This window comes from Canis lupus, chromosome 5, assembly GCF_011100685.1.
Source record: "Canis lupus familiaris isolate Mischka breed German Shepherd chromosome 5, alternate assembly UU_Cfam_GSD_1.0, whole genome shotgun sequence".
Lineage (NCBI taxonomy): Eukaryota > Metazoa > Chordata > Mammalia > Carnivora > Canidae > Canis > Canis lupus.
Window position 1 is genome coordinate 50,213,874 of NC_049226.1, and position 24,200 is coordinate 50,238,073.

General features: G+C 38.0%; 1 protein-coding gene across 11 annotated transcripts in view; it reads left to right on the forward strand.

Moving 5' to 3' along the window:
• C5H1orf87 (chromosome 5 C1orf87 homolog) overlaps window positions 1-24,200 on the forward strand; it is a 78,505-nt gene that overhangs the window by 39,367 nt on the left and 14,938 nt on the right. For all 11 annotated transcript variants that reach the window (XM_038537357.1, XM_038537356.1, XM_038537366.1 and 8 more), the window contains exons 8-9: window positions 5,556-5,653; window positions 19,778-19,842. In XM_038537357.1, the coding sequence (XP_038393285.1) occupies window positions 5,556-5,653; window positions 19,778-19,842 (163 nt within the window). The remainder of the gene's footprint in view (window positions 1-5,555; window positions 5,654-19,777; window positions 19,843-24,200) is intronic.

Consider the following 24,200-nt stretch of genomic DNA (forward strand, 5'->3'; position numbering starts at 1 on the left):
TTGGTTTCAAATACCTATCTCCTGCATCTATTGTGAGGATTAAACAAGATAAGTATGTAAAGGCATGCTAATATGTGAGGCACTCAGTAAATGTTAGTTTCTCTTTCTTCTAATAAAAATAAATAAATAAATAAATAAATAAATAAATAAATAAATAAACAAACAAACAAACGGATTTGGTTGAATTATTACAACAGCCCAAGGAAGGAGGATATTTCCAGGGTCAAGTGATGGCCACATTGAGCACTGGCTATCAGAGCTGGCCCTGAAAGCTTAAATTTGTGATTCATATCTAAGGAAATGGGGCACATTTTCCTTGAAGCTGGTCTCTCTTGAGCCATCTGGCATCTCTTAAGACATCTGGAACTCGCTCAAAGTATATTGCAGTCTGGGAGGCATGTAAAATAGAATTCTGTTTCCCCAGAACGTGAGACAAATTGAGGCCCAAGGGACATTGGATACAAAAGCAGCAGCAGCTGCACCCCACCATTCATGTTCCTGGACACAGGACTTCAGGGTAGGCTGGGAAAGGCTATGAGTTGGGAGGGCTTCTCTTTTTGAACAGCAATTCTTAATCTCTTTGGAATGTAAGGGAAAGAATCACAGACCTCCTTAAGTTTCTCATGAAATCTATGCACCCTGTGCCCCTTTGTGTGGGGCTTGGGGAAAGGGGCCGTCCTTACAGCCATTTCAGAGGGCTCACAGATCATCTGTAGTTTCTCAGATAAATAAATGCAGTCTTGAAGGATACTCTGTGGATCTTGCCACTCAAATGAATAAAATTTTGCCATTCTCATAGTCAAAAACACATCAAATACCTACCATCCTCATTCTGTAACTCACTCCTCCTGTTCCTCTAGCACATCTTTGATGCAACAATGGCTTCTGGATATAGCAATGTAGATCCATATCCAGTGTTCCGAGCACTATGATAAGACACTAAGGACAAGAGGCTCTTATGATTTCAGTTCCTGAGTTCTCCAGGAACTCAGGGGAAAGATGGCATTCTAAACATGTCACAGTTCTGTATGACAGATGCAGTACCTTGGAGCACAGAGACAGAATAACTACCTAGCCTGGCTCAAAACCCCTCCAGGGTAGATGGTGCAGATACTAAATCCTAGAGGACAAGTGAATTGGACAAAGAATTAAGAGGAGGGGCAGGAGAAGGGATGGGAAAGGTATTCTAGGTAAAAAGAACAAGAGCAGGACTCATTCAGGGACACATTAAGTCATTCATATAGACAGAACATAGTGGGTGTGTGGCAGCTGGGGATGGTGGGAGATGCTGCCCACGTTGATGTTAGAATGGAAGGTAGGAGCCAGTTCATGAAGGGTCTTTCTAAGGGGCTGAACTTTATCTTGAAGGCCCAAAGGGATCATCAAAGTATATTAAACAGTGAATGATATGATTAAACTTGAAATTTAAAAAAATACTCTAGTGGAATATGAAGAATTAGAGGCAAAGAGACCCTTTAGAAGGCTAGCCAGCAATTCAAGCAAGAAATTAGGAGGTTTTAAGCCAGAGCAGTAAAAGGAGAGACATAGATGTTAAGGAGGTAGGAAAGGAGGTCTTGACAACTAACTTAGAAGTGGGCCCTGATTTAGGAGGAATAAAAAAATGACTCCCAAGGTTCTGGCTTTGTCAGCTTGGTAGGTAGTGATACCATTCTCTGTGATAGGAAACAGACAAGGAGTAGCTTTGGAGGGGTGGAGGATGAGAAGTTCAGTTTTAAACACATTGTACTCGCTCAGTTGAGAGATAAAAATCTAAATAATGATTTAAAGTTCTTCAATATACAGTTGAAGCCGCAGGAATAGTTAGGGTTACCCAAGGACATAATGGAAAGTGAGAAGGGAAGGTAGAGGAGGACACTTATTGTCAAGAAGTAGGTAGAAGAAGAGAAGCTGGCAAAGGAGACTAAAATCCTCAAAAGAGGCATGGGAGGTAGTCAAGAAAGCCAAAAAAGAGATTTATAGAAGGATGGCATGATCAGTCATGTTACATGCTATGAAGAGACCATCTAATTAGGACTGTAAAGTACTCATGCAATTTCAAACCATGGAAGTTACCAGTGACTTGGCAAATACAGCTGAAGTACAGTGATGGGGTAAAATGCAAATAGAGCCTTAAGTGGGAAGAGAGGAAGTTGATAGAGCATCTGTGTGCCATTCTTTCAAGGAGCATTTTGGGAAAATGAATATTTATTTCACATGTCATTTTCTAAATAACATAGACATTTTATTTACATTTGATTAAAAAACATTTCCTTACCAAACAGAAGAAACTACACTTAATGAAATGTTTTCTTATTGAACAAGGGTCACCATTATGAATATTCATGCTTTAAACAATTTTAGTAATAATCCTGAATAACACTAAGTTGCCAGGATTTTCTGCTTGATGTTTTTTTGCTCCTTTGTAACTGTCAGCTCTTAGCAGCCATCAATCAATCTGCTTCTAGGAACCCTGATGTACTATTTCTAATCTGCTGTTCATTTTAGCCTACAGCAAAACTCAATGTTGCCAGAAGTAAATTAACTGTTTTTAGAATAACCTCTTACTTACACTGATGTTTAAAAATACATTAATATGCTATAATCATGAGGACAATCCAGTTCTTATTTAAGGAGTAAAATGGCACAATGTGACTAATTTCTACCTCTCTAAATTTATTTTTGCCAATCTCTGCCCATACACACTCTACTCCTTACTGCTTTCAACTCATTCATTCACTTCCTTGCTTATCTACATATTTGTTTGTTCAATAGTTATTGATACTTATTTTTCAACATGGTGCTAGACAAATGGTGATTGAAGAATGAATGAAACACAGCTGTAGCCCTCAGTAAGCCAGTGTTTAGTAGAGAAGCTCTCATGACCAGATCATTACTGCCCAGCCTAGAAAAGGGTATAAAACTATAGTAGAGTGGATAATGGCAAAATATATGCAGCTTCTAAGAAGCATGATTTTTTTCGGCCTAAAATGTTCCCTGACCCCTTACTTACTTCTGGTAAACTTTTATTCAGTTTTTTATGTTTTAAATTGATCTTTTTTCCCTCTGTTATGCATTCCTGATGTGACTCCTATATACCTAGTAAGTAACATGTGTGAGTTTTGAACCTAGATTTGTTTGTTTCCTTCCATAAAGATTAGCTTTTTCTCACCATTTTAAAATATAGGTTTTATTATTATTCAGCTATGTTCAGACCAATAGATCAGGAGATGACTGCCACTGAAGAGATAGTTACAGTTTCCAAGGGAAGGGAGCATGGCACACCCACACAGGCTCCACCAGAAGTGGCAGGGTTGGTCAGGAGGCAAAGGGGATGAGGGGATAATGTGGGCAAGAGCCCTAATTGTGGAATGGGCAAGGCAAGATAAGGTTTAGGATTGGCTAGTTTGAATAATTTCAGTGAGCTCTGGGGCCTAGGGGCTGTCCCTACTTGCCTAGTACTTGACCGTGGGGTGATAAGGGTAGCAAAACAGGCCCCACGGTGAGAACCGCACCCCCACTCCCTACCGCCTGTAAAGGAAGAGGTTGGTTTGCACATGAGAGAAAAGCACACTTCCAAGCCAGTCCTTCACCATCTTTAGGAATAGCTAGCCCTGGAAGGGGCAATCACTACAGGGTCAGCACAGCCCAAGATGTCAAATCATAAGAGTACAAAAACATACATAATACAGTCACTATACTGAACTTCCTCAAAGTAATAATAGTAGCTACTGTTTAGTCCAAACACTAAATAAGGCATCTCTTTTTCTTTGCCCTTTCCTTCCTCCCTGCCTCCCTCCCTCCCTTCCTTCCTCCTTCCTTCCTTCTTTCCTTCCTTCCATTCTTTCTTCCCTTCCCTCACCTTTCTTTGTTTTCTCTCTCCTTTCCTATGCTCTCCTCTCACCTCTCTTTCCTCTTTCTTCTCTTCATTTCAACAAATATTAATCAAGTGCGTAGTAAAAGTGAGACACTATTCTAACTGCTAATTTCTGATGTAATCCTCACAGAACCCTAGGGAAAATAAATATTAGCCTTTGAAAAAGATTTTGTTTATTTGTCAAAGAGAGAGAGCACGTGCACGCACAAGTAGGGGGAGTGGCAGGCAGGGTGAAAGGGAGAAGCAGACTCCCTGCTGAGCAGGGAGCCCAATGCAGGGCTTGATCCCAGGATGACCTGAGCTGATGGCAGATGCTTAACTGACTGAGCCTCCCAGGTGCCTCTAAAATATTAGTCTTATTTAGTAGATGGAATATTGAGCACAGAAAGGTTGCACAAATCATAGGCAGCAGATCTGGTGTCCCAAGTAAGTCCTGTTTTATTCTAAAATTTATGTTTGAACATTATGCTAGGGGTACCTAGGTGGCTCAGTTAGTTAAGTGTCCAACCCTTGATTTTGGCTCAGGTCATGATCTCAGGGTCTTAAGAATAAGCCCTATATTGGGCTCAATGCTGAGCATAGAGCCTGCTTAAGATTCTCCTTCTCCCTCACCCTGCCTCTCTTCCTTTCTCCCTCTGCTTCTCCAACCCCTTGTGCCATGCTGTCTCTTACTCTGTCTCAAAACAGGACAAAACAAAACAAAACAAAACAAAAACAAAATGCTGAACACATAATACATGCTATCATACCTGTAAAAGTCTGACAACTTTGAATCTAAATGTTAGCTACCCACCAACCTGAGAACTGAACTGATTTGTCAGCTAGACTCAGAATATATTAAGAACCTAGGACTGGAGTGCCTGGATGGCTCAGTCAGTTGAGTATCTGCCTTTGGCATGGGTCATGATCCCAGAGTCCTGGGATCCAGCCCTGTGTCAGGCTCTCTGCTCAGCAGGGAGTCTGCTTCTCCCTTTCCCTCTGCTCCTCCCCCTGCTCATGCTTGCTCTCTCAAATACATAAATAAAATCTTAAAAAAGAAAAAAATAGTACTTGGGAAATTACAATGACACTTTACTTATTAATCCAACAAAAATTTATTGGGCATCTGGTTTTTAGACTAAGTTTCATCATTTATGAACTGTGTAACATCAAGGAAGTGACTTAATCTCTCTAAGTCTTGGTTTTGTCACATATGAAATGCAGATAGCAATATTGACCATGCTAATGCATCAAGCTTGTTTTATAAATCAAAGGAGATACACAAAAATATTTTGCAATTTACCTGTATAAGCGTATGTAACTTCTAGTCCTTGTCCACCCATCCCATTGCTGACAAAAATTTAAGATCAACATTTCAAAGTGCAACAGCTTCTGAGTAATGAACAATACCTCTGCATCAATCAAATAAAAATTTGCTATTTTTATTTTAATTGTTTATATTCTAATTCCAATATAGTTAACATACAGTGTTTATTAGCTTCAGGTGATCAATATTCAGCAATTCTATACATCACCCAGTGCTCATTCAGTTGGACATTCTTGTCCTGAATGATATTATGATGAGATAATGCACTCCTGGGTATTAATTCTTTGTCAAAATCATGTGGGTTCTAATTATGGGAGAGTAATTCAAATCTTAATCTTATTCTAATGAAACTCCAAATCCTTTCTTATTTTGCAGGTTAGGGCTATATGTGGAAAGCATGGATTATATCTAACTTTGAGTTTCCTGGAAACATTGCTAAATCATCAAGATTTGGGTTACCATGGTGAAATAAAGTAAGTTGATATTTTCTTCACAGAGTTATCTACTAAGATAGCAAATACTGAGGTCTGTCTTTAGAAGTTTTAGGTGTGAAGCAATCAATTTCTTTTTTTTTAAAGATTTATTTATTTTAGAGAGAGAATGTACACGTGAGTGGGGGAAGGGCAGAGGGAGAGGAAGAGAGAGAATCTCAAGCAGACTCCCCAGGAAGCATGGAGCCCAATGCAGTGTTTGATCTCACAATCATGAGATCAAGACCTGAACTGAAATCAAGAGTCAGACACTCAACCAACTAAGCCACCCAGACATCTGTGAAACAATGTTTCATCACTTGAAGATAGTTAAAGAATGTTTGCTTATATTAAGAACAGAATCCTCTTAGTCATAGACAAAGGAGGAAGCTTCAAACTCCCACCATTATAGACTAGCAAGAATCAGATTTACCATTCCACCTTAAACAACTTAAAAATGACACTAGGCAGCACAAAACAGTGATTCCTAAAGGAGAAAAAATAAATGAGGTAAGCTAAGCTTACTAAACATGAAGAGGAAATCCAGAGCCCAGAATTCCTCTTCAGTTAAAGAGATGGAGTTTGGAGTTCAAGGAGACCAAAGAAGCTAGAATGCACAGTACAGAGTGGTAGAAAAGAGATATCCCCAGAGAGTTCTCTCCGGAGATTTCTAAATAGTTGCTCTTGGGTACTGGCTAATATATTCACTTGAGGAAAATACCCAAGGCCACAGTGGGGGGAATATAAATATAAAGTTAAATATGTATTTATTAAATATTTTAATATTTATTAAATATATTTAATATAATTTAAATATTTACATATAAAACTTAAAAATATAAATATAAATTGTTATATGTAAGCCCCATGGTAACCATAAAGCAAAAACCTATAGCAGGTACACAAAAGATAATGAGAAAGGACTCTAAACATATCACTAAAGTCATTAAACGACAAAGGAAGAGAACAGGAGATAAAGAAAGGAATAGAGGATCTACAAAACAACCAAAAGGCAATGAACAAAATGGCAATAAGTACATACCTATCCATAATTACTTTAAATGTAAATGGACCAAATTCTCCAATCAAAAGATAGAGAGTGACTGAATAAATAGCAAGTTGCATCTATATACTGCCTGTAAGAGACTCACTTCAGATGTAAGAATAACAAGCAGACTGAAAGTGAAAGAATAGAAAAAGATATTCTATGCAAATGGAAACCAAAAGAAACCTGGAGGAACTATAATTACATCAGGCAAAATAGACTTTAAAACAAAGATAAGATGGAGATGAGAGAATTCAAAACCATCAGAGTAATACTCCAAATATTAAAAGAAGTCCTCTGGCAGAGAAAAATGACCATTTTGGATCTACACACACACAACAAAAAGAAAAGTACTGGAAATAATGAATGTATGGATAAATTAAAAAATACATTTTTATTAAAAATAGCTCTTTAAAAGAAAATTTACTGTTTAAAACAAAAATAAAAACAATGCACTATGCAGTTCATAATATGAGTGCCACATTTTGCAATAGCATACATGGCTGCAAGGGGGAAATGGAAATGTACTTGATAAGGTTCTTATACTATAAATTAAGTATTATATTTTGTTTGAAGGAAGAGTGTAATAAGTTAAAATGTTAATTAAAAAGATAAAAGGGAAGCATAAGCATATTTAAATAATAACAGATTCAAAAGAAGAAAAGGAAACAAGAAACAAATAAGATAAATAGAAAATATATATCAATGTCTTAGATTTAAACCCAACCATATCAAGATTACATTAAATATTAATGATCCAAATGCACCAATTCAAAGGCAGTGATTTTCTGATTTCATTAAAAAAGCAAGACTCGGGATGCCTGGGTGGCTCAGCAGTTAAGTGCCTGCCTTTGGTCCAGGGCGTGATCCTGCTATCCCAGGATTGAGTCCCATATCAGGCTCCCTGCATGGAGCCTGCTTCTCTCTCTGCTTGTGTCTCTGCCTCTCTTTCTGTGTCTTTCATGAATAAATAAATAAAATCTTAAAAAAAAAAAAGCAAGACTCAACTAAATGCTATCTACAATGAACCCTTTTAAAATATAAAGACATAAGACATACTAAAAGTAAAAGGATGGAAATGATAAATCATGCTAGCTCTAATTAAATGAAAGCTGGCTTAGTTACATTAATGTCAGAGAAAGTGGATTCCAAAGCAGGGGATGCCAAAAACTTAATTCATCAAGAGGACATAACAAACCTAAATGTTCATGTCCTTAAAAATGTAGCTCTAATTTACATGAAACAAAAACACAAAACTTAAAGGAGAAATAGACAAATTCACAATTACAGTTGGAGAATATAATACCTCTTTGTAATTAATAGAACAAGCAGATAGAAAAGCATTATAAATATAAAAAATTGGACTAAATGATCAGACAACTTGATATAATTAGCAATTACAGAACACTCCATACAATAACAGAATACAGATCCTTTTTAAGCATACATTAAATATTTAAAAGATGAACCATATTTTGAGACATAAAACAAGTCTCAATAAGTTTAAAATGATGAAATCATGCAAAATAGTTCTCTGATCACAACAGAGTTAAATTAGAAATTAAAAACAAACAAATGAAAATCCTGGAAATCTCCAAACATCATAAAGCTAAACAGCACACTTTTAAATAACCTATGGTAAGAGGGAAAAGGGAAATTAGAAAATATTATGAACTGAATTAAAATGAAAACAAAACATACCTGTAATTCTTAGCTGTTCTCTTTTTCTCACATTTCCTATCCAATCCAACAAAAATTCATTAGTGAATCAATTCTATCTTCAGAGTATGCCCAGAATCTGGCCACTTTTTGCTACCTCTATTGTTACTTAATTACACCTCATTCAAGCTACCACTGTCTTTCTCCTGGAATACTAAAATAGCTTCCTAATTGAAGTAGGCTTATCTCTTGTCCCTAGTTTTTCCTCCATTCAGCAGCTACAGTGTCTATCAAAACCTTAAACAGTTTATGTCATTATTTTGCTCATGAAACTGCAAGAGAATCTTATTTCACAGGAGGGGGGGTGCGAGAAAAAAACATTAAAATACTTATAAAGAGTCCTAAATGCTCTGCTCCCCCATTACTTCTCTGGCTCCATCTACAACTTCCTTTGTTCATTCTGTTTCAGTTACACTGTGTTCCTTGTCTTTCTTACACCAGGTACATATTCACCTCAGCAACTAACTTCTGAATGTTTCCTCTACTTAAAATGTTCTTTCCCCAGATATCTTCATGTTAACTCTCTCATCTTATTTTTTGCTCCAATGTCACCTTGTCCATGAGGCCTACACTAGCCATCTAGTTAAAGTTGTAGTCTCTCAGCCCTTCTTCCTTTTAACTTGCTCCCTTCTGCTCTCTTCTACATACTTGTCAACTTCTAATGTATCAGGTGATTTGCTGATGAATGATGTTTATTGTTGTCATCTGTGGGTTTCTGACAGATGGTAAACTATAGTGCCAGGGATAGGCAGAATTTTTGTTATACTCATTGATGTATCCTAAGTGTCTAGAGCACTGCCTGGTACATATTAGAATTCAACAAATATCTATGAAATTGAATTGAACTAAGGAAAGGATAGACTCTCAGAATACTCTCAGGGATGCGTGCAGATACACAGATTCTGAAAAGTCCCTCTGACGGTCAAATTGAAGAAGGCCATTCCTAAAGACCTCATCAACATCAGGTTTCTTTCTGATGACTGAGTAATATTCCATTGTATACATGGACCACATCTTTATCCATTCATCTGTCGATGGACATCTTGGCTCTTCCCACAGTTTGGCTATTGGGGATATTGCTGCTATAAATATTGGGGTGCAGGTGCCCCTTCAGATCACAACACTTATATCTTTAGGGTAAATCCCCAGTAGTGCAATTGCTGGGTCATAGGGTAGCTCTATTTTTAACTTCTTGAGGAACCTCCACACTGTTTCTGGAGTGACTATGCCATTTGCATTCCCACCAACACTGCAAGAGGGTTCCCCTTTCTCCACATCCTCACCAATATTTGTTGTTTTCCATCTTGTTAATTTTAGCCATTCTGACTGGTGTGAGGTGGTATCTCATTGTGGTTTTGATTTGTATTTCCCTGATGGCAAGTGATGCAGAGCATTTTTTAATGTGTCTGTTGGCCGTTTGTATGTCTTCTTTGGAGAAGTTTCTGTTCATGTCTTTTGCCCATTTCATGATTGGATTGTTTGTTTCTTTGCTGTTGAGTTTAATAAGTTCTTTATAGATCTTGGATACTAGCCCTTTATCTGATATGTCATTTGTGAATATTTTCTCCCGTTCCTGTAGGTTGTCCGTTAGTTTTGTTGACTGTTTCTTTTGCCGTGCAGAAGTTTTTTATCTTGATGAAGTCCCAATAAATAGTTCATTTTCGCTTTTGTTTCCCTTGCCTTGGGAGATACGTCTAGCAAGAAGTTGCTGTTGCCAAGGTTGAAGAGGTTGCTGCCTGTTTTCTACTTTACGATTTTGATGGATTCCTGTCTCACATTTAGGGTCTTTCATCCATTTTGAGCTTATCTTTGGTATGGTGTAAGAAAATGGTCCCATTTCATTCTTCTACATGTGGCTGTCCAGTTTTCCCAGCACCATTTATTGAGGAGACTGTCTTTTTTCCATTGAATATTCTTTCCTGCTTTGTCAAAGATTATGTGACCATAGAATTGAGGGCCCATTTCTGGGTTCTCTATCCTGTTCTATTGATCTGTGTCTCTGTTTTTGTACCACACTGTCTGGATGATCACAGCTTTGTAGTACAGCTTGAAGTCTGACATTGTGATGCCACCAGCTTTGGTTTTCTTTTTCAACATTCCTTTGGCTATTTGGGGTCTTTTCTGGTTCCATACAAATTTTAGGATTATTTATTCCAGCTCTGTGAAAAATGACGAATACTTACCATTTACATGGATATGGATAGAACTGGAGGGTGTTATGCTGAGCGAAATAAGTCAATCAGAGAAAGGCAATTATACAGCTTCATTCATATGTGGAATATAAAAAACAGGACAGAGGATCATAGGAGAAGGGAGGAAAAACTGAATGGGAAGTCATCAGAGAGAGAGAAAAACCATGAAAGATTCTTAACTATAGGAAACAAACTGAGGGATACTGGAGGGGAGTTGGGTGGGGGATGGGGTAACTGGGTGATGGGCATTAAGGAGGACTCATAATGTGATAAGCACTGGGTGTTATACACAACTGATAAATTATTGAACACTTCATCTGAAACAAAGTATATACTATATGTTAGCTAATCTAAATTTTAAAAAATCAGGTTCCTTGTGCTATAGTCTCTCTTAGCACTCAATTATTTTCTCTCCTAAAACTTATCATTATGTGTAATTATGCATGTATTTGTGTGGCTTGTTACTTTAATGTCTAGATAGTAATCTCCATGCTGATAGGGAACATGACTATTTCCCTCACATTATATCCCCAACATCTTGTAGGCCAATACTTTGGCACATGATAGGCACACAATAAATATTTTATTAATTCAGGGCAGCCTGGGTAGCTCAGCAGTTTAGCGCCACCTGCAGCCCAGGGTATGATCCTGGAGACCTGGGATCAAGTCCCACGTCAGGCTCCCTGCATGGAGCCTACTTCTCCCTCTGCCTGTCTCTACCTCTCTCTCTCTCTCTGTATCTCTTGTAAATAAATAAAATCTTTAAATATATATATTTTTATTAATTCATTTATTAATTTATTTAACAAATATTTATTGAGTTCCTACTGTATACCAAGCACTACTCTAATCATTGGGGATTTAAATATGAGTGGAACAATCTCCTCCCTTGTGAAGCTTATATTCTAATGGGGAAGAGAAACAATAAATAAGCTGGAATGTGTGACATATATCACATGATGATAAGAGCAATACAGAAAAACAAAGAAGGGTAAAGGTTATGGGGAACATCAATTGATAAATGAATGATGGAAGGAGGTTGAGTCTAACCAATGAATTTCCAGTAGACCAGCTTTGGCATGTGGGGGTTTCCCTTCTCTAAAACCTTGGGGATGGTTGAGTAAGTGGGGGAGGTGGTTAAGCAGCAGAAGCAGAAAAGTGGGCTAAGAGCCAAGTAGAAAACCAATAAGCTAAAATTGGGAGCTCCAAAAAGGCTCCAATATACATGGAGAAAATGCAAGTATCAAAGCTCACAGTATACGTGGTACATAATATACTTGATTAAAAGGGGGGGATCCAGAACTAAGATTCCAGGAAACAGAGATTTGAGAACAAGAGTGATTGTCCCTAATGAGGACAAGAGCAAATGAGGTTAGGCTGTGTATAGCAATATTTTCAATTTCCCACTGTTTTATGTGCATATCAGAGAAGCACACCAGTTTCTTTATTCCCCTGTGTTTGACCTTTGAATGTTCAAGGACATTGAACCACAAGAACCAGTGAAGAATTGCATTTATAAGTGATAAACCTGTTTCATCCTTAAACAGTCATTGGCTAAAGCTTCTTCTGTTGAATTAAATCCATTCTGCTAAAGGCTTTGTATGCAAACCTATATCCTTAAGAGATTAAAGATGCAATTTAGACACACATTTTAGGAGCTGAATGCACGAATCATTATTTTAGTGCATATTGTCCATTAATCTGCTGTTCAATTGGGAACCCATTTGGAATGTGGCTGCTTGCTAATTAGCAGGATTCTAGTGCTGAGCTGCTTCCTGATTAAATGTCCTTTAGAATCAATAAAACATCAGGAGGGATTATGGTGATGTGGGATTAGCCCCATCTAACCAAATAAAATGAGTTGTGTTCCCTTCTTAAACTGTCACGTTGCAAGAGCTGATGAGAGGAGTAATTTCATGAATGCTGTTACAAAGTTGTTGTTTTTTGCTTTTTTTTTTTTTTTTTAACACTGAGATTTTGTTTTTTGCCATTTGCCTACCAATTAGCAGACACATTAGTGAATGTCTGCTAGGGTAAGGCGATTTTGAGAAAGACTTGATTATGATTTCAAATCTCGAATCTGAATCACCCTTATGTAAAATGAGTTCAGGTTGTGTTGGATGGAAATTATTATCCTCGTTGTTGGCCAGGAACATGTAAGTCAGAATTAGCATTTGATGTTTCTATGTGACTTTGCAATAAATGGTAATTAAGGAGGGCACAGAGAGAACAGGAGGCAAACTAATACCCTAAAATTGTATTGGCAAAATTAAATGCTTCAAACCCAGTTTAAAACACAGGCACACAAGCCAAATTGTGTTGGGGGAGGGGATAAATAATGAAGCTGCTCTGGAAGCTGCGTAAATAGAATGGAGCAATTGACACAGCCACAAGTAGGACTTATCATACACATCTGGCCCATTATGAAGAGTGCAATTAGGTTGAAAAGGACTGGTTTGATAATCCCAGGAACAACCAGAGGATTTTAGGAGATAAAGCAAACATGAGGTGTTTGATTCAGCAATTACTTTGTAAATGGGAATAGGAAAATTGGTAGACAGTGAGCAATTAGAGACATGTTATAGATCTGCTCATCGGCTGGGTGTTGGAAACTGGACCTGGCTTTTAAGAGTTCGTGAATTTCATCTTCTCTTGCAGAAGTCCATATCCATATTGGGGTGAGAATAATAATAATAATAATAATAATAATAATAATAATATTAAGAGACAACATTTCTATAGTAATTACTATATTACAGGCAATGTTCTAAGTGTTTTTAAAATATTTTATAAATATTAATTCTTTTAATCCTTGTAAGTGCCCATGAAGTAGATACTATTATTTTTCAAAAGAGGAAACTAAGGCACAGAGAGGGCAAAACCAATAGGTAACTGATAAATGAATTATCAGGCTGAGTCAAAATCAGGCTTTCTAGCTTCAGAGTCTGTAATCTCAATGTACTATACTGACTCTCCTACAAGTCCTAGGAAACTCAGAAGTTTCTAGGATAGTGACTAAGCACAGGTGCTTTAGGCAAACTGACTGATTTCCATGGCTGGCTCCACCCTTGGGCTTGGTGCTGAGCAGTCTGAATTTGAGGAGCTCAGTATCTTCTGTCCTAAGACCAAGGAGAGGTGTGAGAAACATACACAAAAGCAAAAGGGCTCTTAAGTTCCAGGGGAAGGCATGACCCAAAGAAGCCCAGGGCCCAACCCAGGAGGTAACATCTTCTCACTGGTATAGCATCCCCCTTTACCCCTTCATCCCTTGTCCTTGGAGAAAGGCAGCATGAGCTCTAGAATCACATGGGCCTAGATAGAAATCCTTGCTCTGAAATGTACTAGCTTGGGGAAGTTCGGCAAGTAACCAGTTTCTCTTAACCTCAATTTCTTCATCTGCCAAATGGACAAAGAATTTTTTTTGGTATGGATTTGAGAATTTATTGCCTATAAATCAGGGAAGGACTGTGCTTCTCACAATTAACTGGAAGGCAAGAAGAATACAATGTAGGGCCCATGATTCAGAAGGTAAACACAAAGGAAGATGGTGGAGTGAAATGAGCATCCCAGTGGCTGAGTTAAATAACATAACCAAAATAACCTCCTGACTTGAGGCTGTAAGAGGTCGATGTTTGTGCCACCTAATACGCCCCAGGCATGGGACTAGATGCCTTGTATGGCTTATTTCATACTCCCAACAGCCCAATGAGTTATGTATTTATATCCACTTCACAGATGAGTAAACTGGAATTCAGAGACCTTAAGTAAATTGTCTCCAAAGCTGGACTTCTTTGAGTCTTGTTTCTGTTATAGGCTGAATTACATCGCCCCAGATTCATATGTTGAAGCCCTAACCTCCAGTACCTTATATTATGATTGTGTTTGGAGATAAAGCCTGTTTAACAGTTGAGTTAAATAAAATGAGGCCGTTAGGGTGGGCCTAATCCAATCTGATCTGAGAAGAGAAAATTTGAAAACAGAAACACCAAGGATGGGCCAACATAGAGAAAAGACCACATGAGGACATGGCAAGAAAGTGGCCGTTTAGAAGCTAATGACAGAAGCCTCAGAAGCCAAACCTGCTGACACCTTGATCTTGACTTCTAGCTTTCCTTTAAGAAACATGTCACCTGGAATTAACTTCATCAAGATTACCAGGGTGTTTCTGTGAAATAGCCCAAATTTTGTATGTTTGTTATATGTAGACGTTTGTTTCATTTTGTTTTGATATATAAGACTTATAAAATGACTTATTATATAAAATGTCATCCACTTAATAAGCTGTGATTAAAATTCCAATGAGTAAATAAAGAGGCGAGAATCGTAACCATACCAGTAGCAAAAACTAATAGGCACTCTAGTGTCAAAATTGAGAAAGAATCTCCACTAACTGTAAGTAAATGGAATCTAGGAAAATCAGTGAGTTGATGCCCATGCTTTGCCCTGTCTACCTGTGAGAAGTACAGCAGACAAAAGAGCTCCTGTCCCTTCACCAAACTTCTCCTTGATTTGGAGGCCACAAGTCTTTTTTTTTTTTTTTTTTTAAGATTTTATTTATTCACGAGAGACACACAGGAAGAGGCAGAGACGTAGGCAGAGGGAGAAGCAGGCTCCCCAAAGGGAGCCCGATGCAGGACTCAATCCCAGGACCCCAGGATCATGACCTGAGCTGAAGGCAGATACTCAATCACTGAGCCACCCAGGTGCCCCTGGAGGCCCCACATCTTAACATGCCATAAAAATGACACAGGTGCTACTCTCTGTAGCTATCTGAGTACTGTTAGCCTGTGTCCATCCTCACCCAAGGATACACACACATACCCTTACCCACACGCTGCTTTTCTGTACCTATGCCAAAAACACAACTTCAAAGAATGACAGAACAGAAGTTGGGGTGAGGAAGGAGGGAAGGGGCAAACCTGGCTGCAATGTCTGCATATGCTGTGGCGTAATTCCTGGCAATAAGGTCACGTGGGTTGGAGCAGAGAGAGGGAGCTCCTGAGTAGTTGTATACACTTGAATGTATCAGTTATGACATACACACTAATTTCATGTCTGACATGCAACCCATCTCTGTGGTGGTCCCAGCTAAGGGCCACCAGGCATCGGTGAGGGTCATCGCTCACTTCTTGACTGCAGAGCTAAGTAAGCAATGAACAGGACCAAGGAAAATCTATGCAAACCATCTCTTGGATTATGCAGAATGTGAGCAGTTCTTCATTTGGCAGTGGATAGAGAAACCCCCAAATATGAGGCCTAATTTTAAAAAATACTGCTGACCATGGAGAGGCAATGACAATCCTGCAGACTCCAAACTTTTGAAAATGATCTATTCTAAAAACTAGATAACATTTAGAAAACCACTGGTGTTCTCTCTAGGCTGTATGGAACCATGTCCTCTATTGAAATCAACTGGAAAGTAATAAGCATAATGAGATTAAAAGCTATTAAAATGAGATTTAGAAAGCACTAAAGTGAAAAGAAGAAATTAGGAAGAACTTGGTAAAACATGGACAATTTCAAGGAAACTGAAGCTTCTACAAGTCACATTAAAAGGTAATCAGGATTGTAACTATGTGTGTTGATGTACATTAACTAGACTAATTGGGATCATGTCTCTACATATACATATATTGAATCATTATGTTGTACACCTGAAACTAGTATAATGTTACATACCAATTATATCTCAATAAAAAAAATTACGAGGCAAAGAAATCTGAATATTGCTAGATATTTGATGATATTGAGATATTTGTATTACATTTTTAGGTCAACAAACTTTTTCTATAAAGGGCCTGATAGTAAATGTTTTAGGCTTTGTAGGTCTACAGTCTGTTTCCACTACTCAACTATGTCACTGTAGCCCGAGAGCAGCCACAAACAACACATAATAGATGGCTGTGGCTGTGTTCCAGTCAAATATTAATTAATTAATATTCACTCAGTGAATGAGTGTTGGTGATGGGCATAGGAAGAGGGAGAGAGAATCTTAACCGGAACTCCATGCTAAGCGCAGAGCCCAACATGGGGCTTGATCCCACAACCCAGAGATTGTGACCTGAGCTGAAACCAAGAGTTGAACGCTTAACCAATTGAGCCACCCAGGTACCTCCCAATAAAATATTGTTTAAAAAAATAAAAGAGGGAACCAGGAATCAATAAAAAGTAAAAGTAATACTAGAGAAAATCTAATACATAATGTCAAACTTGAGAGGTTTCCACAAAATCTAGAAAAGAAAAAACAGAAAAAAATGAGACAGATCATAGATATAGAAGGGTAAGAATAGAAATTGAACCTAAGAGGCCTTGACATTGTGGAAGAAGAAACTAGAAAAATGGAATAAGAACAAACAACAAAAGCCACAACTGAAAAAACTTTGCAGAGATGGAAAAAAAGAAAAAACCCTCGGTGTACAGATCGAGAGGATTCAGTATGACTAAGCTAATTTAAGAAAAAAACGTATCCATGTCTATCCTGATGAAAGTTTTATGTTTACAGAGACAAAGAGAATTACTTAAGGATGCATGCCAAAACCAAAATAAAACTAAACCAAAGCAAAGGAAGGAAAAATTTAATTTTAAGTGAACCTAAATCAGACTGACCTCAAACTTCTGCAATAATAAATATCAGAAGACACTGGAGCTGTGTTCATGAGAAAAAATGTAGCTGAAACCAAATAATATTACATTCACATGTAAGGCCATATAGTACAATAGTTAAATGTACAGGATTTGGAGTCAAACAGCTAGAGTTTAAATTCAGGCAACCCCATTGATCAGTGTGTCCTTAGGCAACTCATTTGTGCAGTTCATAGGATGATTATCTAAATGAAATGAGATAATGATACACATGAAGTACTCAGAACACTTACTAAAGGCCATTTTAACTTAATAATCTGTGCAAGTTAGAATTTGAACTCAGATCTGCCTGAATCTTAAATCAGGCCCACAGAGCTTGTCCTCCTGAACTCTCTAACTCTACATTGGGAATTTGGCACTTGCTACTGTGAATAGAATTACAGTACCTGTTACGGTAACTGGAACTCATTCTCACATTTAAATTGTCAATGGCTCTTTGCAGGTCCTAGGGTAATGTAAAGAATATGGAAGAAAGAAAAATTAATTAGAAGGATCTCAAGGATTTCATTGGCTGCATAAGTTCTATACACCATTTAAAACAGGCAGTGTCCAGGCTCAATACTTAACAAGATTTTCCCACAGTCTCCCCCTCCTCCTATTGGCACCATGCAAGAAGGGGAAGAAGGGCTTCTGCTACCGCTTGTCCAGATGCCTTACCTCATATCTGATAACTTCTAACAGCTCTGAAAAATAAGTGTTATGTAATATGGAAACATCAAAGGATCTAGATTTTTGTTGTCGTGTTGTTGGGGCTGTTTTTCTCAGGGTCAGAAGATGGCAGGAGTTAAGGCTGGTCCTCCTAAGAGGACAGATTGCAGCAAGCATAGATGACAGGAGATGCTTCCACTCTAGTTCACTTTCAGATCTGTGCTAATATCGAACCTTTGCATGATTATTGGTATTTCTCGACATTGCTGTTTTTCCAACTTTCTTTTGTGTAGCCCTTCAGCAGGTGACATTGTCATCAGCTCACCTGGCATGTGATTCTGCATACCCACATTTTATCTTTTCTTGTACCCAAACTGACATGAAGCTCCAGAGGCCATATTTCCATACCAACCAAAGATCTTTTCTGACTTGTGATGTCATGTATAGGAAAAGTTTTATGCAGTATAAGCAAAACAATGAATCATTTTTATTTAAAGAGAGTAAGGTCACATGACATTAGACTCTTTCAGAAAATTCAGGGCTTCTGTAGCTCACAATTTGGCCTTCATATTTGCTTGACTTCTGATGGGCAAGAAGGAGATAAAAATTCTTATCAGTTGCAGTCCAGTTGCTAGCAACCGAAACTGCCTTTTGTTAACATAAGCAGAAAGAAATATTTTGAAAAGATATGAAGTAAGACACCAAACTGGGGGAAAAAAGAAAACCTGAACCAAAAACTAATGAGAGACACAGGGAATGGGAGAGAAGGAGGAAAAGAAGGATGGATGAGTTATGTAATAAATGTAATAGAGATTATTTAGGCAAGGTGAGTCAAAACATTGGCCAGGGTAGGTTATGGGACATTGATTGTAGTCCATCATCCCAGAGAAGAACATATTTGTATATAAATGGAGGATAGATGCTAGGCAAGCAAATACAGGTGATTTTCACTGCCAAAATGTTCCTAAACTACTTGTAAGCCTTCAATGATTCCCTGATTGTCCCATGCACATAATTGCTTAATGTGGTTGCTGCTTGGGGATTTCGCTAAATATTGTCTGTTGGCACTCAGAACCCATTTCTATCCTCTCCTGTTTTTTCCTGTATTGCAATACTTCCCATTCTTGGGAAGGCTACAAAAGAACATTTCTAACTCCCTTGACACCAAGGTTCTGGAATTGATTTAAGCTCCATCAGTGAGATGCAATTGCGTGAGATTTGAAAGGCAGAAGGGGTAGAGGTGGGGACAGGGATATTTTAAGTATTTATTTTCCTGAAGTAGTAGCCACTCCAGACCCTGGCAGGCATCAGTTCTTGCAGTGGCCAAAATGCAATTTGTATGGCCTGGTCACCAACCTCATAGTCAAGGGCAACTGAGACATCAGTCAGAATTTCCTGCAGTTCACTGGTCTCCAGAACTGGTGAAGCCTGATCCTGAACGAGTGTCAGATGCCAACCTCCATTCTACTAACCCCTGCAATAATTTTTTAGGCACCTAATTTCCTATATTAAAGCTCTTTCTAGTAAAGACACCTATAGTAATTTCTGTTTCCTGAGTTAATACCCTGAATGATACAGGTATCAAAAAGCTCCTTCAGGGATGCCCGGGTGGCTCAGCGGTTGGGCGCCTGCCCTTGGCTCAGGTCGTGACCCTGGGATCCGGGATCCAGTCATGCATTGGGCTCCCTGCATGGAACCTGCTTCTCCCTCTGCCTGTGTGTGTGTCTCTCTCTCTTTCTCTCTCTCATGAATAAATAAAGTCTTAAAAAAAAATCGCCTTCAATATCACTATCAATATATCAATATAAACTGACCTCTACTGCACATTCTTCCAGGGCTTTCTACGTTGATAACCAGTACTTGTTTCCTTTTCTTGCACAGATGGCAGAACTTCGTTGAGTTGTTGAGCAAAGCTTTCTCTGATTTGTCACATGATTTGCCTGCAGGTAAGTTTGGCGATTTTGTTCCTTGAGAGGCCTCCCATTTCTCAGAGCTACTGTTGATTCTGTTGCTTTGCTCCAGTGGTTTGCTTGTTGGGTTTCTTTCTTTCTCCTTTCTTCTTTCTTTCTTTCTTTCTTTCTTTCTTTCTTTCTTTCTTTCTTTCTTTCTTTCTTTCTTTCTTTCTTTCTTTCTCTTTCTTCTTTCTTTTCTTTCTTTCTCTTTCTTCTTTCTTTTCTTTCTTTCTTTCTTTCTTTCTTTCTTTCTTTCTTTCTTTCTTTCTTTCTTTCTCTTTCAAGATTTTATTTATTTATTTATTCATGAGAGACACAAATTGAAAGAGAAGCAGAGACACAGGCAGAGGGAGAAGCAGGCTCCCTGCCCAATGTGGGACCCGATCCCAGGTCTCCAGGATTATGCCCTGGGCTGAAGGCAGATGCTTAACCACTGAACCACCCAGGTGTCCCTGCTTGTTGGGTTTCATCTCATTGCTCTCAGAAATGTAAATGGCTCAGCAGTGCAGAAAAATAAGAAGAATCAGAATTGCCTTACTGGCTATTGTTTTAGGCCAGTTAAATCATAAAAGGCATGATTCTCCAAGTTGTGTTATATCATGAAGCATTCTCCAGTGAGAGCCCTTTCAGATGAATGCAGCGCTTATAGAAGAAGTGCACATTACTAGAATTTCAGTTGCATAGTTCCTTAAATCTAGGAATCCCACAGCTAGGTACTTATCCTACTGGCGTCTCACAAAATACATACATACATACATACATACATACATACATATAGATACTAATTAATTTTTAAATTTTTAAAATTAAAAAAATTAGAAATAAAATACAGTTTAGTGAAGCATTTTTTGGTAAATGATTATAAAATGGAAATTAAAATGTTTTAAAAATTAAAAATAAGAATAAAAACAATGAGGGATTCCTGGGTGGCTCAGTGGTTGTGTGCCTGCCTTCGTCTCAGAGTGTGATCCTGAAGTTCCGGAATCAAGTCCTGCATTGGGTTCCCTGCATGGAGCCTCCTTCTCCCTCTGCCTGTGTCTCTACCTCTCTCTCTGTGTGTGTCTCTCATGAATAAATAAATAAAATCTTAAAAAGAAAAAAAAGGAATAGAAACAATGAGAAATCCTTTAGGGGTAATTTAATTAAATTATGGTATATCCAATTGATAAAATTATGCAGCTGTAAAGTAACATGGCTGGCCTTGATACAGGAAAATTTCCAAAACATATTAAGTGAAATTGTAAAGATAAATTTGGGCAAAATATTTAGCAATTAGCAAGTTTTAAATATGACAGGTGAAAAAATATGCATTGATATTAATCTGCTGTTGCAATTTCTCTATTTACTACATCCATCAACTATTTGCTGATTACCTTTTGGATCAAAATACAAGGTACCAAAAGTTTGAGGGGAGGGATGGTATCTCAGCTTGCATTCCAGCAGAAGAACAGAAACCCTGCTGGATATTTCAAACAGGGAATTTATAACAGAGGATTGGAGGACTGGTTGCACAAACATTAGTTTGAAAGAGCAAAAAAGAGGATGGTGTGTGGATTCATTTCCTTAGGGCTGCCATTACAAAGTACCACAGACTATGTGGCTTAAAATAACAGAAATCTATTCTCTCACAGTTCTGGAGACTAGAAGTCTGAAACCCAGGTGTCAGAAGAGCCATGCTCCCTTTGAAGGCTTTAAGAAAGAGCTCTTCTTTATCTTTTCCAGCTTCTGATGGCTCCCAGGCATTCCTTGGCTTGTGGTTGCTTAAATCAACTGTCCGCCCCTGTCTTCACATGGTCTTCTTCCCTCTCTGTTTCTTCTGTGTCTTCTCTGTATCTTCTTTTTCATATAAAGACACCACTATTCATTGGATTTAGGACTCTCCCTAATCCAGAATGATATCATGGTAACTTGATTACATATGAAAAGATCCTGTTTCCAAATAAGGTCACATTAACAGGTACCAGTGGTAGCTGTGTCAGAAGGCGCAATTCAACCCATGAGAGTTGAGGCAACCCAGAGATTAGTAGTTTGTAGAAAGCAGCTCTCATTCTTGGGGTTAAAGAAACATTGGGAAAAGTGTACTATTAGCAGAATCTTGGCCAGTGCTACTGCATAGCTGATTCTAGGACCTCCAAGAATATGGCAAGCAGCTAGAGAAAGAATTTTGAAGGAGGTGCCATGCAGCTGATCCTTGGAACACCACATAGTTTGAAACTCCGACCTTTACAAATGGGGCTGGTGCTTGGATTTCTAACAAAGCACCATGTGGTCAATGATGGGCCTACTGAATGGGATGTCCTGTGTCTAAATTTTGGATTTTCACATATGACCAATGCTAAAAATGTTGAAAAACACTTAAGGAGTCTCATTCAGACCTAAGAGTGAGGTCCAGGATGCTTCTCTTGACAGCTCAAAGTTTACCAAAGGCTGTAGCAACAGCAATAGCTCTCCCATGATGCTGAACAAATACTAACAAACTCCAAAAATAAGAAGAGAGTACTTTTACTCTCCTCACAGTCTAATCCCCCTCCAACTGTCTCCCATTGTTGGAATCTAGCCTGAAGCCAGTGAGCCAGGGTATCTGGGAAATATAGTAGTAGATCCCCAGCCCAACGTTACAGAAAAGAGATAGAAGAGATGTGCTAGAAGATCAAGAGTCACATCGACTGAGGGTTCATCTTTCATGCTGTCATCTGTAACTTCAGAGAACTCAGTTTTGTTGAAAAGACAAGTATATCAAAAGGTGGTAAGAACAAATGTATGAATCAAATACTTTCTCCTTCTCTCTCTAATATAAGCCAAGTCATTCAATGCATTAGTTTGTTAGAAAGGCATAAACAACAGATGTTTATTTTCTCACAGTTCTGGAGACTGCAAGTTCAAAGTCCTAGTGTAAGCACATTTGGTTTCTTCTGAGGCTTCTCTCCTTGGCTTGCAGATGGCTTCTTTCTCACTGTGTCCTCACATGGTCTTTTCTCAATGCATTGTACATCTCTGGTGTCTCTTTGTGTGTCCAAATTTTTGGTTTTATAAAAACACCAGTCAGATTGGTATCTTCATTTTAATGAGCTCAACTGAACTGAATCACCTCTTTAAATGGACTGTCTCCAAATACAGTCACATTCTGAGGTACTAGGGGTTAAAGTCTGAAATATGAATTTGAGGGGGACAGAATGCAATCCATAATGGTTTACATGGAAAAGTGTATAAAAAGAAGGGTCAAAGTCTCACTTTTGCAACCAAATAGCCACCTTATATTGGAACATTTATTTTTCTTCTATTGGACTCATTTTTTTCATCTCTAAAATGAACTGAAAATATGAAATAAAAAATATCTTCCCTATTGCTCTGATAAGGTGATTAGAAGTCTGACAGACAAATTTTTTAAGGCTATTTGGCACCCTACAGAGCAACAGGACTTTAGCGATACCATTGTTGATTGTTGTTGTGATGACCTACTGCTTACTGAGAAAGTTAATGCCTTAATCTCTTCCCATTTCTGTATTGCTGGAGCTATGATAATTAAGTGCTCTTTGGCACTAAGGGAGGCATTTTATTTGCCTGTTTTTTAGCTCCACAGGTGAGTGTTATGAAAGGAAAGAAGGTATATTATAAGATACTAAGGCAGCTACTCATTTTTGGGTGTGAAGAATTGTGAATTTTCTCATTCTTGGGGCTTGTTTTCACTCAAAGATTCTATAGTAGCCTATCAAAGTGACTCATTTTTATATATCACAAATTTTATTTCACTTGGACTCACAAGAATCCTGTGAACTTGTTTTTTAATGTACATGATAATCACATAAATAATATCTGTGATTTAGGCTAAGCCCTAGATGGACTAGTTTACAGCAATCAGACCTCTTGGCAAGATCAACTAGAAGAGTAGTTAAAATACAAAACAGTATCTCTTTGAAAGCTATTGTTTGGAATTTGAATACCAGAAAGAAAGGAGAAAAAAACCCTCTGGAAGAAGTTATCATATAAAAATCTCTAGAATTATTCATATAAAATGTCCAGCATTCTATTACAAATAATCAGGAATGATACAAAACAGGACATGGATTTTGAAATAACTGTAACTAATACATTTAAGAAAATGGATAAGATGGAGAATTTCGGCAAGTAATTTGAATATATATAGAGTATCTAGAACTGAAAAATATAAAAACTAAATTTTAAAAACTCACCAAGTGAGTTGAATAGGAAAGAGGTTGAGTATAGTTGAAGAGAGAATTGGAACTGGAATATAGTTCAGCAGGAAACATCCAGACTGAAGCATGAAGGAGCAATGAGGATAGAACATACCAAAAAAGTGTATGAGACATATAGGAAGTGGCAAGAATATCCAG